Below are 16455 nucleotides of genomic sequence, written 5' to 3'. Positions count from 1 at the left end.
TGGCCTCAAATTCACAGAGACCCACCTGCTTCTGACTCCTGAGTGCTGGGATTAAAGGCGTGAGCCATTGTGCCAACCTATCTTTATTTTTAATTGTGTGTGTGAGGGACAGGGGTGGGGGTTTGGCTAGGAATACGTGCATAGGAGCTGCAAGAACCTGGGGAGGGGACAAGGAGCACAGGCTCCTCTGGTGCCGGGGTTGAGAGCTGCCTGATGTGTATGAGCGCCTGTCCTCTGAGTATAGGATCTGCTCTTCAGTGCTGAGCCAACTCTTCCTCCCACAAAGGTATTCTCATCCTCAACACTCAGCGTGTCAGCAACTGCACAGCACACATAATAGCGTAGTTCGAAAGCCATTGCAGCTATCACCTCTTCAGGTGAGAAGTGTGGCCTCAGGATGGCCCCTGTCAGTGTCCTTGTCCAGTGTTTCCTTTACACTGCTGTGCGGTGGACACTTTGGACAGTGTAATCTCTTCCCCATGTACAGTTTTGGGGGTGCGTTGCACTTACTAATGTACAACAGGGAAACGGTCATTTTGACAAACAAGAGACTTGCAAGCTGTCTCCGTGCTTCCACCGGATGCGTAAACGTTCCCGTGAGAGCCACTTACACAGATGGTGCTAGTCATCCCCAGGTTGATTCAAAGATTTCTCACAGTGTACTCCATAGGCAGGGACTCCCAAAGATGCACAGGAAGCCCCTGCCACGCATCCACTTGGTTAAGTCCATGCTGTTCTACACAAACACGGAGACCACTAGTGCTGCAGACTAAGGCTTGTGATCCAGACTCAGTCATCAAATCAAAATGGAAGGGCTGACGAGCCGGTTGTTTGTGTTGTAACTGTTCTTTTCATATGACATTGGAGGCAGAGGCCACACACACACACACACACACACACACACACACACACACACTCACTCACACACACACACACACACACACACACACACTCACACACACACACTCACTCACACACACACAGTGAGTCAGACAGAGACACTGAGTCAGTCAGAGGGAACTGAGACCTAGCAAACTTCTCTATTCTCTAGTCAATAAGAGGGAAAGAATATTGAATTTTTTTCTTACGTTCTTCCTCAATGTCATGGGAGTTTCGTGCATGTTAGCTGTGTTGGGAAGTCAGTGTAGCCGGTGAGATTACAGCAGGACCTTTGTCCTTGCTCATAGCTAGCCCAGCAGCGGTCTGGACTCCAGGACAAGCTTCCCCAGGTAGGATGGCAAAAGGACAGAAGCCTCTTGACATCTCTCCGGGCCATGCACAGGATGTGAGCAGCATGGCCTTGTCAGTCAGTCAGTCTGTCTGTCTATCTGTCTGAATGTTGGAGGTTGAACCCAGGGCCATGAACACACTAGGCAGTGAGGCAAGCACTGGTCCACCCAGTCACATCCCCAGCTCTGGAGTAGTCATTGTCTGTCCTAATCCTGGCTCCCAGTGAAAACCAACATACACACAGTGCCTGTGACAGCCACAAGGGGGCGTCAGCTCCACTGGACGGAAGTCACAGGTATTTGTGAGTCACTCTGTGTGGTCTCTAGGAACTGAACTCTGATCCTCTGCATGAAAAGCAAGTGCTCTTAACCACTGAGCTTTTTCTCCAGCCCTGAATCTATAATCTTAATTTAAAAACCAACAAACAAACATACACTTTTATATATGGGTTTTGTGCCTGTGCGTCTGTGCACCACGTGCACACCTGGTGCCTACAGAAGCCGAAAGAGAGCATAGAATCCCTGGGAGTGGAGTTACAGATGTTGTGTGCTGCCACGAGGCTGCTGGGAAACAAATTCTGGTCTTTTTCCAGAGTAGAGCATGATCTTAACTGCTGAGCCCATGAATCTGTAGGTCTTCTCTTGACTCCTTGTAACCTGTTAAGTCTACAAAGCTTAACATGGAGTCCAGAAGAAGAGGATGCTGGGATGAGAGTCCATAGGAGAGGGAGAGGATGCAGGGGTGAGAGTCCACAGGGGAGAGGGAGAGGATGCAGGGGTGAGAGTCCACAGGGGAGGAGAGGATGCAGGGGTGAGAGTCCACAGGAGAGGAGAGGATGCTGGGATGAGAGTCCACAGGAGAGGAGAGGATGCAGGGGTGAGAGTCCACAGGAGAGGAGAGGATGCAGGGGTGAGGTGCAGGGGGGAGAGTCCACAGGGGAGGAGAGGATGGAGGGGTGAGAGTGAGAGGCCACAGGAGAGGAGAGGAAGGGGTGAGAGTCCACAGGAGGGGAGAGGATGGGATGAGAGTCCACAGGAGAGGAGAGGATGCAGGGGTGAGAGTCCACAGGAGAGGGAGAGGATGCAGGGGTGAGAGTCCACAGGGGAGAGGGAGAGGATGCAGGGGTGAGAGTCCACAGGAGAGGAGAGGATGCAGGGGTGAGAGTCCACAGGAGAGGAGAGGATGCAGGGGTGAGAGTCCACAGGAGAGGAGAGGATGCAGGGGTGAGGGTCCACAGGAGAGGAGAGGATGCAGGGGTGAGAGTCCACAGGAGGAGAGGAGAGGATGCAGGGGTGAGAGTCCACAGGAGAGGAGAGGACAGGAGAGGAGAGGATGCAGGGGTGAGGATCCACAGGAGAGGGAGAGGATGCAGGGGTGAGAGTCCACAGGGGAGGAGAGGATGCAGGGGTGAGAGTCCACAGGGGAGGAGAGGATGCAGGGGTGAGAGTCCACAGGAGAGGAGAGGATGCTGGGATGAGAGTCCACAGGAGAGGAGAGGATGCAGGGGTGAGAGTCCACAGGAGAGGAGAGGATGCTGGGATGAGAGTTCACAGGATAGAGAACTAGAAAGAGAGATGAGCTATCTCTCAGGGCTTTCACCCCTCACCTAGCATGTCTCAGAGTTTAATATGGCTGATTTGAAAAAGTCAAACTTTCTTGGAGGAAGAGGTTAAATTGTGCCTTGTCCCTTTCTGTGACCTTGACACACTGAAATTATGTTTCACCCTGTTGTTTCTTTATATGGCACCTCACATCAGTCAGAACTCGTTTTGCTGTTTGGGAACAAAGTTACTACAAAGTGAAGTATTGTTTCAGACTGCTCACAGCTTACCAGATGTAGGTCTGAGCTTCCCTGGTTTTCAAGTCTAGGCCTTGACACAGCCCTTCCACTTAAAGGGAATTTGCTATGAGACCAGCTTGGAGCAGAATATGCATTCCTTTAGCCCTGCCCTCTACCGTTGTTTATCCAAATCCCTGCGGGCTGTTTTGATCTGTCCCTCGGAACCTTTATTCTAGTCATCTTGGGGTTTCTATTGCTGTAACGAACAGCAGGACCAGAAAGCATGTTGAGGAGGAAGGGGGTTATTCAGTTTACACTTCCACAGCCCAGGTCGTCAGTGCAGGATGTGAGGAAAAGACTCAAGCAGGGCAGGAACCTGGAGGCAGGAGCTGATGCAGAGCCCACGGAAGGGTGCTGCTTACTGGCTTGCTTCCCCTAGCTTGCTCAGCCTACCTTCTTAAAAAACCCAGGACTCCTAACCTACGGGTGGCCCCACCCATAAGACCTAGGCCCTCCCCCTTCAATCGCTAATTAGGAAAATGCCTTACAGCCGGACCTTAAGGAGGCACCTTCTCAGTTGAGGTCCCCCCCCTTCAGATAACTCTGGTTTGCCCGTGCAGCTGACTTGAGACCAGCCAGCACGGTAGTGGCACAGCTTCTCTTCTGTGTGCACAGAACTTGGCTGATAAGTGAATCAGAAGGAGAGTATTGGGTGCTAAGAGTGTATGTAGTTCAGTTGGTAGTCTGCTGGCCTAGCATCCACAAAGCCCTGGCTTCAGTGTTACTAATCCCAGCATTCAGGAGATAGAGGCAGACAGATCTGAAATTCGGTTGTCTTCAGCTACACTGCCAGCCTGGGCTTGTAGCCATTCTGTGTTCTATCACTGCCTTTTTAGTTGTTGTTAAGTTACTTTTAAGAAGTATCACTAAGATTAATGAGAGCGGCTGGAGAGATGGCTCAGCGGTCAAGGGCGCTGGCTGCTCTTCCAGGGGATCCAGGGTCACTTTCCAGCCCCCACACGGAGGCTCACAGTCACCTGTATTTCTATCTCTAGACGTTCTGGCCTCTTTGGGACTGCACACACGTGGTGCACAGATACTCATGCACACAATCCATCTATACACACGAAAGAAAAATAAGTAAAATTGACAAAAGAGAAAAACTGTGTGTGCGTGTGCGTGTGTGTGCGTGTGCGTGCGTGCAGACAGGTGCATAATTTGTGTTTGTGCTATGAGTAGTGTGTAAAAAGTGGGTAATATGGCTTAGAGGATAGATTGCTGATGACCCTAGGTTCAAATCCAGCTTTGCCACCACATAGTAACTGTGATGTCGGGCTAGTTATTTGCAACTTTCAGACCCAGTTTCCTTATGTAAAAGTTGGAAGTGATGACATCCCTATATCAGGGTAGCTGTTAGGATTGCTGGGTTGTAGTGTAAACCAGGCAGAGAGAAGCTCTGTGGCTGCCTGGGTTTTGATGTGCCCAGGCCTGTTCGCTCCATCATTCTGTGGAGTTGTGCACTGGGTGTTTCCCCTGGAATTGGAGTCATCAGTAACTTTTCCAGCAGGTGTCGCCCTTGCCCCCTTCCCTGAACCGAGCAATTGTTTGGGGTTCAGAAGCAAAACTGTCTTCCAGAAAAGTCAGTATGAGTGGCTAGAGTCACCAACTGTCCAAAAAGTAAAGAATAGAAAACAAAAAGTGAAGTAAAAAAAAGAGGGAAAAAGAAAGGAAAAGAGAATATGACAAGAAAAAGACATAAAGAATAAGACTAAGAAAGGCTGCATATTATGGGATACCACCCTTCATTCTTCCGATAAGAGAATGAATTAATCCTTAGATTCTCCAGAAAAACCAACTCCACCATTCTGGGCCAAATTTAAAATAAGCTTTATTAAATAGTAAGCTACTGACCGGGAGCTGGACTTTGGTCAGGACTGTTTTAGAATTTCCCAGCTGGAGGGCCATCCAGCTCAGTGTCGTCACAGGGACGTGTAAGGACAAACCTGTAGGCCACCACAGTTACCAAGAACTACAATTCCCAACATTCCAGGAAGTTACCTGTTTCCTCAGCATTATAGATGTTTATGGCTGTCTAAGCTTTGCATTCTAGGCTACCTCCTCTCAAAAGGCTAATAAGGTAAAGTGATAATTAATAATGCTGGCCGATCTTTATCACACAAGAACCCTAAACCTTAATGCCATGTATTGAAGCATTAGGATGAAACTCTAGTTAGGTTCCTTACATAAACCATGTGGCCTGCACAGGGCACACAGTCCCCTGGGCAGTTAGTGCCATGAGTGTCCTCAGGGAGGAAGGAAGCCAGCCCTGCAGAGCCAGACTGCTTGTGACAGAGTCTAACAAGACCTGCATTCCTTCCTCTACTCTCACTTCCAACCCTCTTCCTGTTCAAATAAAAATCGCGACCAGAGAAACCAGCACCATGGCTGGAAGGCCACGTTGGAACCAAGGGCCAGAGCGGCCCTGAGGGCCACCATGGTTTCCACAGTCCTGTTCCCAAGCCTGGGACATCATCCCAGGACTCCTTTACATTGGTGGTTTTGAAGTCTAGAACCACCAGGCATCCTCTATTCCTAAAGAATTACCCAGGACTCTGGAGGTGTAGTTTGTTTGACTAATTAAAAGAAGATTTTTTTTTTTTAAAAAACAGAGAAACCAAACCAACCAACCAAACAGGCAAAAATCTAAGAATCCACTCCAGGAACAGTTAGGCCTATAAAATAAAGGCAGTTACCAGGGATGGGGGAAAAAGAAATCAAAAAAACGTAAGCCGGGGAGTGTCGGACTGAGGTGAAGTGCCATCTAAATTGTGTGTTGGGGGTGGGGAGCAGGGCGTCATCTTGTTTTGAAAGTCCACCTTTATTATCTGTGAATCACTAGCAGAATGACAGTCTGCCCGGAAGTGAAGCTCATCAAAACCGCTCTGTTGGAATAGAGAGCAGAACAGCCCCATTGTCCAGGCTCACGGAGGTCTGGCCAAACAGACGGCACCGCATGAAGCGAGCCAGGCATTCAAAGCTGGCCGAGTGGGAGTTATAGCTTTGATTCCCTGTTCACCAAGAGACCCATTGTGTCTGAGCAGTCATGTCACCAGTGACTTCCCTCTGTGACCTGGGTGGCAGGCAGGCCTTAGGGCCATCGGGGCTGGGGAGGGGGTACTTGTAATTCTCAGGACCCAAGGCTTTGGCCAGTGAGTGTGGGTTCATAATAAGGACTACAGAAATATGGGAGCAGGACAATAAAAAGAAGTGGAAAATATACGAGGTGTCTGCCACTAAGTGTAAACTGTGTGTCAGGTGACGTGCACTGTAACGAGATAAAAACACCAGGATTGAAGGGACAAAAGTGTGTGTGTGTGTGTGTGTGTGTGTGTGTGTGTGTGTGTGTGTGTGTGTGCGTGCGCACGGCAAACAGCAGTGCATAGCCAATAAATCTCTTTTAAAGGCCCAGGAGCATATAACAAGTCAAGCCCACCCTCCAGTGTGTTTGACTGGGAACCATGTGCTGCTGCCCCCGTCTGTCCTTCTTCCTGCTGCTCTACATCTCCCAAGCGGCTCTGCTCAGTCAGTTGACCCAAGCACTGCCCAGGGGGAAAGCAAAAAGTACAATTAAAATCAGTAATCCACAGAGTTAATATCCACAGTTACATAACCCAGCGTTTGTTATAAAGCGACCGGTTACAGAACCCTGCAATGTGTTTTTGAAACTGGTAAATCTAAACACTAAGGCAAATGCAACTTTTGGTTTATGTTTTGTGGAGATAACCCGAGATGCTGGTTATTTGAAGAGCCGGTTTACTGGCTACTGGCTACTGGTTGCTGGTTACTGGTTGCTGGTTACTGGTTGCTGGTTACTGGTTACTGGCTGGTGAAGGTACTTGCTGCTAACCCTGGGCTCTGTCTTCAGGACCCAGGTGCTAGAAGGAGAGAACCTTCTCAGATGCACATGCAAGCCTAACACTTGGGATGCTGAAGCAGGAGAATTGTGGTGACAGCCTGGGCCCCACAGGGCAGTCCTTTCTCAACAATAGCACTGTTGGCCATGTGTTCCCCGGGGTTCTGGCCAAGGTCCTGACTTCCGCTTCTCTTTTTCAGGAGACCTGGTGATTATCGAGGGTACTCCCACAGCAGGATGGCTGCAGGGCCGAAGCTCCCTGGGCGCCAGGGGTTTCTTTCCGTCTTCGTGCATCCATGAGCTCTGCCTCTCCTCTCAAAGCCGACAGTGGCATTCCCAGAGCATGCTGCTGCAGGTTCCAGAGTACTCCATGGGACAAGCACGGGCCCTCATGGGCCTCTCTGCCCAGTTGGATGAGGAGTTAGACTTCAGGGAAGGAGACGTGATCACCATTATCGGGGTGCCTGAACCAGGCTGGTTTGAGGGAGAGCTAGAGGGCCGAAGGGGCATTTTCCCAGAAGGTTTTGTAGAGCTTCTGGGGCCCCTGAGGACTGCGGATGAGTCGGTAAACGCTGGGAGTGGAGATGACTCCACGCTCAATGATGAGGCGGATGTGTCTCCAGAAGAAGTGGAGAGTGAGGGTGACGAGGACGGCCAGCAGGCGGGGACCTATGGGATTGCCCTCTACAGGTTCCAAGCCCTGGAACCAAATGAGTTGGATTTTGAGGTAGGGGACAAAATTCGAATTCTGGGGACCTTGGAGGATGGCTGGCTGGAAGGGCGTCTGAAGGGCAAGACAGGCGTCTTTCCCCATCGCTTTGTGAAGTTATGTCCTAGCAACAGGTCAGAGGAAACCATGGCTCTGCCCCAGGGAGACAGCTTCCCCAAGAACTCTGAAAGCTCAGCGGGCGAGATGGGGGACTCCGTGGTGGAGGAAGCAAGACAGGATCCACAGGAGTGTGAAGAAGAAGCACCTGACCCTGGTCTCCCAGAACAAACCTCTGAGGAGCCCCTGGATCATGTGGCCCCCGAGTGTGTAGTAGATAAGATCTCTGGTCAGGATGACGATGCCTCAGGAAGCTCCCCAGATGTGGATCTTGAAGGGCCTCGTGTTGAAGACCCTTCCACACCTGACCCCTCCCAGGAAGTCAATGGCATTTCTTCCCCGCCTCAGGTACCTCTTCATCCCGAAGAGGAGAAGAGCCAGCATTATTTAACAGCAGGAGGGAGCCGCCAACGCCCAGACACATTCTCCAAGCTTTTCCCTCTAGAAGCCAAGACCAGGAACTACTCCAGCCTGCCTCCAAGAAGAACATATACCCAGGGCTGGTCGCTTCAGAAGCCAGTGCCCCATCTCCACAGGGCCTCCTCCCTCACAGCGTCAAGAGTAAACAGGCCTGGCCACTTTAGCCACACAGCCATGGCCAGCTGTGCTCAGAAGCACCAAACATCTGCAGAAAATGCTGCCAGCCTCTGCTGTGCACCCGAGAGACCAAAGAGGAGGCCTGGCCTACCAGACAAGGAACCCGCCACAGAAATAACCCCAGCGTCACAGGGGGACAACCTGGACTTAGATTCCAAGTTGACCCAACAGCTGATAGAGTTTGAGAAGAGTCTGTCAGGGCCCAGCACAGAGCCAAAGAAAATTGTACGCCGCTTTTCAATCATGGACTTTTACTCAGAGAAGGATATCGTGAGAGGCTCCTCAAACTCACTACCCTCACGGGATTTCCCTGAGAGGAGAAAGGCCCTGAGGCCACCGCCGCCCAGACCTCGTACCCCAACATCCACTTCTCCCCATTTGCTGGTTGACCAGAGCCCAAAACCTGTACCCCCCTTGGTTGTGAGGCCATCCCGCCCAGCTCCCCTGCCACCTCCTACCCAGCAGAGGCTGAACACAGCCTCTCCCAAGCCCACCTCCTGTGCCCTTCCTGGCTGGGAGGCTCCAGAGAAGGAGGGCTCTGAGTGCACAGAGAAGAGCCCAGCCCAGCCTTTTCCGTGCCCATCTGTGCTGGCGAGGATTCAGGATGTGGAACACGACTTGGACATGCACACCAGGGCTCAGGAAGAGCTGAACTTGCTGTTAGAGGAAAAGCAAGATGAATCGTTGAGGGCGGAGACTCTCGAGACTCTCAAATCCTACGAGAGCACCATTCAGAGTCTGAACCTGGAGCTCCAGCAGCTGAGAGGTAGGTGAGACTGTAAGTCCTGGCAAGGAGGCTCCCTGAGGGCCTCGCTGTGTGAGAAACATCCTGATCCACACAGATTTACAGCCTCATTACTACTCCCTCGTCCCGTGCCTAATGAGATTGCTCTGCCTTGCTGTATCTGTGACCGCTGTGTCCTCTGACTTCATTTACTGCTCAAATAGAGAAGCCCACCCTCGGAGATGTGCACTTTCCGTTAACAAAGCACCCTCTCTACCGCCGTGGCATCCAGGGTGCACGCCGATAGGAAGTCCCTAGAAGAAACTGTCTTAATGAGTTTTGAAAGAGTTTTGAAAAAGTCTCCCAGGCCAAGTCTCCGAAGAAGGCTGAAACCCATACCTTTCTGATCAGGGTATTTCAGTAGTAATAGCTTGTATCTCTTACTGTTAGTAAGCATTTGTTCTTATCATTTGTCTACATAGTCTTCCCAGCCCTGGTAGAGGACTCAGATGGCCACTTCATAGAGGGAGAAATTAAGAGTGGGCGCCATTAAGCAGCCTGCCTGCCTGCCAAGAGGGCTGAGGTTTAAGCTGGCGTATTTTCACTACTATTAGCTTCTACTTCCCAGGTGTGTAGGCATGCATGCATGTGTGTAGGTGTGTATAGGTCAGAGGTCAACCTTGGCTATTGTTACTCCACTACTGTCACCTTGTGTTTTCGAGACAGGGTCTCTTATTGGCTTAGAGCACGGACTCTCAACCTTCCTAATGCTCGACCCTTTAATACAGTTCCTCACGTTGTGGTGAGGAAATAACATTATTTCCGTTGCTACTTCATAACTGTAATTTTGTTACCGTTATGAATCATGTATCTGATATGTAGGATCTCTTACATGTTACCCCTGTGAAAGGGTTGCTTAACCCTCAAAGGGGTCATGACCCACAGGTTGAGAACCACTTGCCTAGCACTTGCCGGTTAGGCTAGGCTGGCTGGCCAGTGTGCCACACCTGTCTACTTCCCCAGTGCCGAGTTAGAGGCCTGTGCCGTCATTCCTGGCTGTTTACCTGGGAGCTAGGGATTGAGCGCAGGTCCTGTGCTGATAGCAACAGGCTCTTTAAGCCACCTCCCCCGTCCCCTCTGGAGACTTGCTATCCATCAGATTCACAGGAATAGTGAGATATATATAACAGAGATGGCGTGCTGGGATGTGCCTTTACCCTGAGCACTCATGCGGCTGAGGCAGGAGAACTGTCACAAGTTCAGGGCTAATCTTGGCAACATAACTGTGCCCCATCTCAGGGAAAGAGGGAAAAGGCAGACGAAGGGTGGTACAGACCTAAATCTCTAAGACAGGATGCCGAGAGGATGACTTTAAAGTTCCCTTAAACGGCAGAGCAGTGGCTCAGGGTTTGCAAGGGGACCTGGGTTCTGTTGCCGGCACCACAGTGTGACTCAGAACTGTAACTGCAGTTCCAGGGAACCCAGCACCCTCTTCTGGTCTTCGAGGCTACTAGGTATGCATGCAGTACACATGCATGCAGGCAAAGCACTTACACAGGTAGGTAGGTAGGTAGGATGGTAGATACATACATATATACATACATACACACACACACATACATGCATGCAAGCAAAGCTCTTAGATAGATACATACATACATAAACATATGCATGTAAGCAAAACACACACGTAGATACATACATTCGTATATATATGTATATATACATACACACACATATATGTATGTAGGCAAAGCACACAGATAGATTCATTCATACATACATACACATGCATGTAGGCAAAGCACTTACACAGGTAGATACATACACACATACATACACACACACATACATCTATGTAGGCAAAGCACACAGATAGATAGATAGATAGATAGATAGATAGATAGATAGATAGATAGATAGATTCATACATACATACATACATACATATATACATACATACATACATACATATATCTATGTTTTGGGGTTTTTTGTTTTTGTTTGGCTTTGGGTTGTGGTTTCTCCATATAGCCTGGCTGTCCCAGAATTCATTCTGTCGACCAGGCTAGCCTCACAGAAATCTGCCTGCCTCTGCCTCTGAGTGCTGCTGGGATTAAAGGTGTGCAACCACCATGCCCAGCCCTAAACACACCTTTTAAGGATCCATTAAGAAAAAGTATTACTGGAAGCCCCAGCATTGAGTCATTTTCTGAAGGGCAGAAAGCAGAGGGAACTGAGAAAGTAAGGAAAACCTTTATCCGAAGGGTATGTGCCAAGGAATGTAGCCCAGTTCTAAGATGAGGCAGTAGGGAGGGCCCTGGAGCAAGGTCAGTGTAACTGGGCCCCAGGCCGCCTGTTCTGAGTGAGAGCATTTGCCCCTGAGCCATGGGATAGGTGCTTAGCTGTCTCCCAGTTAAGTGTTCCTGTAACAGCCACTGGAGTGCTCGGAATTCCTGCCTCCTTGGTCACTCGCTCCTGCCATTTTGAGCTTGGACGCCTGGGTCCTGCAGACCACCAATGCAGAACTGCCAGCCGCTTAGCAGACAGTTCCTGCAGCAAAACATCCAGCCCTGTGCAGACCACACAGCTATTCCACTGTGGCTGCTGCTCCCAAGACCCTGAACTGTGATGTCATGAGAGCATTCCTAGCAGCCCCGGCTCTCTGGTTGTCTTGTTTTCCTATCTGATGTTACCCATCAGTCGTTCTCCATGCCTCAGGGCTCCTTTCCATCGCTCTCATTTTACCAGGTGTGGTGGTGTGCGCAGGCAATTGGAACTCTGTGAGTTCAAGGCCAGCATGGTCTACAGAGAGAGTTCCATGACAGCCAGGGATACACAGAGAAACCCTGTCTCTAAAAAAAAAAACATTTTTTGATAGTTTTGAATGGTTCAAAGATGCTAAGACTTAGTGGCACTATTTTTAAGATATATTTTTATTTCTATTTATATGTACTTGTGGGGGTGTGTGTAGAGAATATGAGACCATGCCATGGGTGCTCTTGGAAGTCAAATGAAAGGAAAGCTGCAGATCCCAGAGCTGGAGTTAGAAGATGTTACAAAGTGTGCATAAATCATGCAGTGCAAACGAGCTTACTAATATGTGCTTTACTTGTAAGTGAATTGTTATTACGACCATGCAGGGCCATGAGCATATGGACTCCCAGGCACTCTCTTAACAAGAGCTCTGAGCCAAGCCCTTGGGCCCTGAGCCCATGTTACTGTCTGAGCGCTCCCCCAGGGTATGGGGTGTCACCGCCTGCTCCCCCACCCCGCACCCCTGTCCCCTGGTCTGAGTGTCCCACTCCTGGTTAATCATGATGGTGGGTTCCTTCAACCTGCATCTCTAGTGTTAGGCTTTATCCTCAGAGGAGAAGCCTAGTCTTTTCTCTCATTTTCTAGATGCTTCACCTTGGGCCTTTTTATTGTTTTTTTTTTTTTTTTTAATGTATTTATTGTTTTGCGTGTGCATGTCTGACCCCTGTTGGTCAGAAGGTCATTGACAAAGTTCAGGCTCTAGGTGGGGGGAGATTAGCAAATACCTTCACACAATGTTTTTAGGATTCTAGTTTTCCCCTGTTGTTGGTTTTTTTCAGGTTTTATTTTTTATTAGTGTTAATACTCTGTGTGTGTCTAAGACTTCCTGAGGCTGGAGACACAGCTGTTGTGAGCCCCCTGAAGTGGGTGTGTGGGACCCGACAGACTCTAAGAGTAGCGCATGTTTTGTTTTTTTTTTAAAGATTTATTTATTTATTATATATAAGTACACTGTAGCTGTCTTCAGATACACTAGAAGAGGGCATCGGATCTCTTTACAGATGGTTGTGAGCCACCATGTGGTTGCTGGGAATTGAACTCATGACCTCTGGAAGAGCAGTCGGGTGCTCTTAACCGCTGAGCCATCTCTCCAGCCCCAGTAGCGCATGTTTTAAGTGCTGAGTGCTTCTACTGCCTGAGGCGCCTTTGATAACATAATTATATATTATTAGATCAGCCTTTGGATACTTTCTAAAACGTTTTTGCTATATCTTCTAATTTCTTACCTCTTTTTTTTTCTTCTGTGAAGGGTCCAAATAATTTAGACTTCATTATATGAAGTCCACAGGCTAGAAAACAGTCTTTAGCTCTGACTGGGGATTGGGAGTTTTACGTTTCAGATTACCATATACATTAAGGTAGAGCGCTACAAGGTAGTTTTAGATTGTCCTGAGCAGCCCTGTCATTTGGCGTAGGCTTGGGACAAGGCAGTGTCATCTAGAAATCGTCTTTATTTTTGCTGAGAGTAGGGTATAACATTCTAGAAGTGCTGTCTGCCTCATGGAGTTCCAGTCACGTGGGTTGAGGATCAACTAGTCAGGGGCCACGTCTAAAGTGTTAGACACATGTACACACACACACACACACACACACACACACACACACACACATGCATCTCTGGACTCCCTGGGCAGCAGACATAGTACGCTCAGTCCTCAGACTTGGGTTTCTGTTTTCTCCTTTTGGCTTTTTGAGACGGGATTTCTCTGTGTAGCCCTGTTATCTTGGAACTTACTATGTAGACTCGGTTGGCCTTGAGCTCACCGAGATCCTCTTGTCTCTTCGTGTGAGTGCTGGGATGAAAGGTGTACACCACTGCCACCCAGACGGCACTGGGTTTCTTAGAACTTGTTACATTTAGAAGTTCCAGTGGGAGCTGCTGAGTGCTGGAGGCCTGGGACAGGTCCTTTCTCGTATGTCATAGTCTTTCCCCATCTCTAGGTGAGGCTCTCAGACCCGGATTTGACACATAGTCTGCATGTGCATGAATTCCCCACACATGAACGCTGGCATTCAGTGTGAGCCAAGCAAGGGCTCGCACGGGTTAGTAAGGAAGGCACATTCACGGTATTGTTCACACGCACATCTCGGAAACGCTAGCGATCCTGCTGACAGCGGCCTCTAGTTAATCACACTTTCTGTCCGGCAGCTTTTGAATCATGCCTACGGCCTACAGGGTTACTCTCGGTGCTGGAACGCCACTGTTTGCCTCACCACAGAGTGAGTCAGCCTCCCACTTGGCACAGAAAGCTTCTGTCATTCTTGTCTCTAACATAATGTGAGGAAAGAGGGCAACAGAGGCCCAAGACTGTGTGAGACAGGGTCTCACTGTATAATTCTGGCTGGCTAGGAACGTGTGTGTGTGCGCGCGCGTGTGTGTGTGTGTGTGTGTGTGTGTGTGTACACATGTGTGTGTGCTTGGGTGCATGCACAGCGTATGCATATATATACTCCCGTGTGCCTAGGCACATGCATGTCAAGATCTGAGGATGCTGGGCGGTTCTGCCATGGTCTGCTTTTTCCCCTTGAGACAGGGTTTCTCACTGAACCTAGAGTTCACTGTTGTTCGGCGAGGCCAGCTGGCCAGCAAGAGCCAGCGATCGTCCTGCCTCAGCCTACCGCACCCTCCCCCCCCAACTCCCAATCACACCTACACACAAACCTTCAGTCCTCGGGTTACAGGCCCATGTGACTATGCCAGGTTCATTTGTTTGTTTAAGCGGGTGTAGAGGACTCGAACCCAGGTTCTTCTGTTTGTACAACAAGCCCTCTAACCACTGAACCATCTCTCCAGCCCCTGGCCTTGAACTTTTGAGTGTCCTGCTTTAGGCTCCTGGAGTGCTACCACACCCAGTCTCAGAGTGATTGTTAGTGATGACTTGTAAACGCGATCAGAATCTGTTTTTTAAGGAAACTCCTGTTTTCAACAAAACCTTGGGTGGGATCTAAGGCACACTGAAGAATGCCAATAGGTTAACAATCGGGAGATTCCTGATAAGGAACAGCAAAGCAATCTATAATATTCTAGAGATAATCAAAATATGTAATGCAGTTTTTGTCTCTATAAAAAAATTATCATTCTAAAAACTGCTTGAAATGTCTCTGGTATAATATTTCTTTCTCCAAGTCGTAGAATGGGATAAACTCTCCAAACCTGGGCCAGTTGTGGGGCACACACGGATAATCTCAACACTTGGGGGACAGAGGCAGTGGGATCTCTGAGTTCTAGGCCACTGAGGCTACATAGTGAGACCCTGTCTCAAAAATAAATAAGTAAGATAGTCAAACCGATTTGTGCTTTTTTTTAAAAGATGTTAAAAGTCTGTGTAGAGCCAGGGTGTAGCTCAGTGGAAGAATGTTTACTTAGGCAGGACAAGGTCCTTCCTTCAATCCTGCTATCACCCCACCGAGGAGTGAAAAACTAGACAGTAATAACCCTCCCCTTTTTCTAGTCAGTCCGGGCACGGAAGAGAGCGAGTATCCTTAACCCACGTGGCAGCTGCTTCAGGGTGTTGGCTCAGTACAAATTACCTCGGTTAGGTCAACTGGATTTTATCCTGGTACAGAAGAGCAAACATAGCCTGAACCTTTGAATAGTCTGTTAATCCAGAATAGTAACTGGTTCTTCCTTTTAGGGCTGACGGTTTAATGAGCTTGGGATTGTTTCTTTGGTTATGATTGACCGTTGAGTCACAGTTCTTTGCAGTTTGTAGGTGACTTTGCAAACACTTATTTCCTTGTGCTCAGGGCCAGGCACAGGGTGGGAAACTGGGGTAGATCCAGGTACTTCAGAGTTTACAGACTTTGTAGGACATAGGACATAGCAAAAGAGCTCAGCTGGCCTGAGACCCTGTCATGCTGTCAGTCCCTGAGTGAGTCCCTGAGTGAGACCAGCCTACTTACTACAGGCGGCTGTGTTGAATAAGTAGGAACCACACTGTTGATGGTATCCGTGTGTGTCCATGTGTGTGTGTGTCTGCGTGTGTGTGTGTGTGTGTGTGTGTGTGTGTGTGTGTGTGTGCGCGCACGCGCACGCGCATGCTCCAGCACAGGAACAGGAGTTTGGAGGGCAAAGGTCAACCTTAGGCGGTCAGTGCCTTGTTTTCTGAGACAGCACCTCAGTGGCCTGCAGCTTTCCAATCGGGCTGGGCTGGCAGGTAAAGAAGCCCAGCTATCTGGCTTTCTCCACCTCCTGGTTTTAGAAGCCTAAACTTTAGCACCCAGCTTTTGTTGTGTGTTCTAGGGGTCAGACTCCGGTCCTCATGCCCCATTGACTGTCTCTGCCACCCCCAGCTCCATCTTTCTCGAACACGACCACGGGGGTTGGAGAAGATTATGGTCCAGGGCTTAGTTTGACCAGAGCCCTCCCAGTGTGGAGTGTGGGGCACCAAGGAGGTAAACCAGCACAGGATTGGGAGTGGGGGAGAAGGAAAACGAAGTAAAGAAAGACTTCCAAAGAAAGTTAACCAGTCAAAGGTATGGGGAAGCCAGCTATGGCAGCTCACATCCTTAAACTCTGAGTTCTGGGCTCGCCTGGCCTATACAGCAAGTTCCAGTCCAGACATAGA

The 16455-nt window shown here is 49.3% G+C and overlaps 1 protein-coding gene across 1 annotated transcript in view; it reads left to right on the top strand.

Moving 5' to 3' along the window:
* The window catches only part of Dnmbp (dynamin binding protein), a 93827-nt gene that overhangs the window by 31414 nt on the left and 45958 nt on the right, over positions 1 to 16455 (top strand). Inside the window, exon 4 of the mRNA XM_032892025.1 lies at positions 7124 to 9112. Within this exon, the coding sequence (XP_032747916.1) occupies positions 7124 to 9112 (1989 nt within the window). The remainder of the gene's footprint in view (positions 1 to 7123; positions 9113 to 16455) is intronic.

This window comes from Rattus rattus, chromosome 2 (assembly GCF_011064425.1).
Source record: "Rattus rattus isolate New Zealand chromosome 2, Rrattus_CSIRO_v1, whole genome shotgun sequence".
Classification (NCBI taxonomy): domain Eukaryota; kingdom Metazoa; phylum Chordata; class Mammalia; order Rodentia; family Muridae; genus Rattus; species Rattus rattus.
Note: the sequence above shows the minus strand (reverse complement) of the source record. Positions and strands in the feature narration are given on the sequence as shown.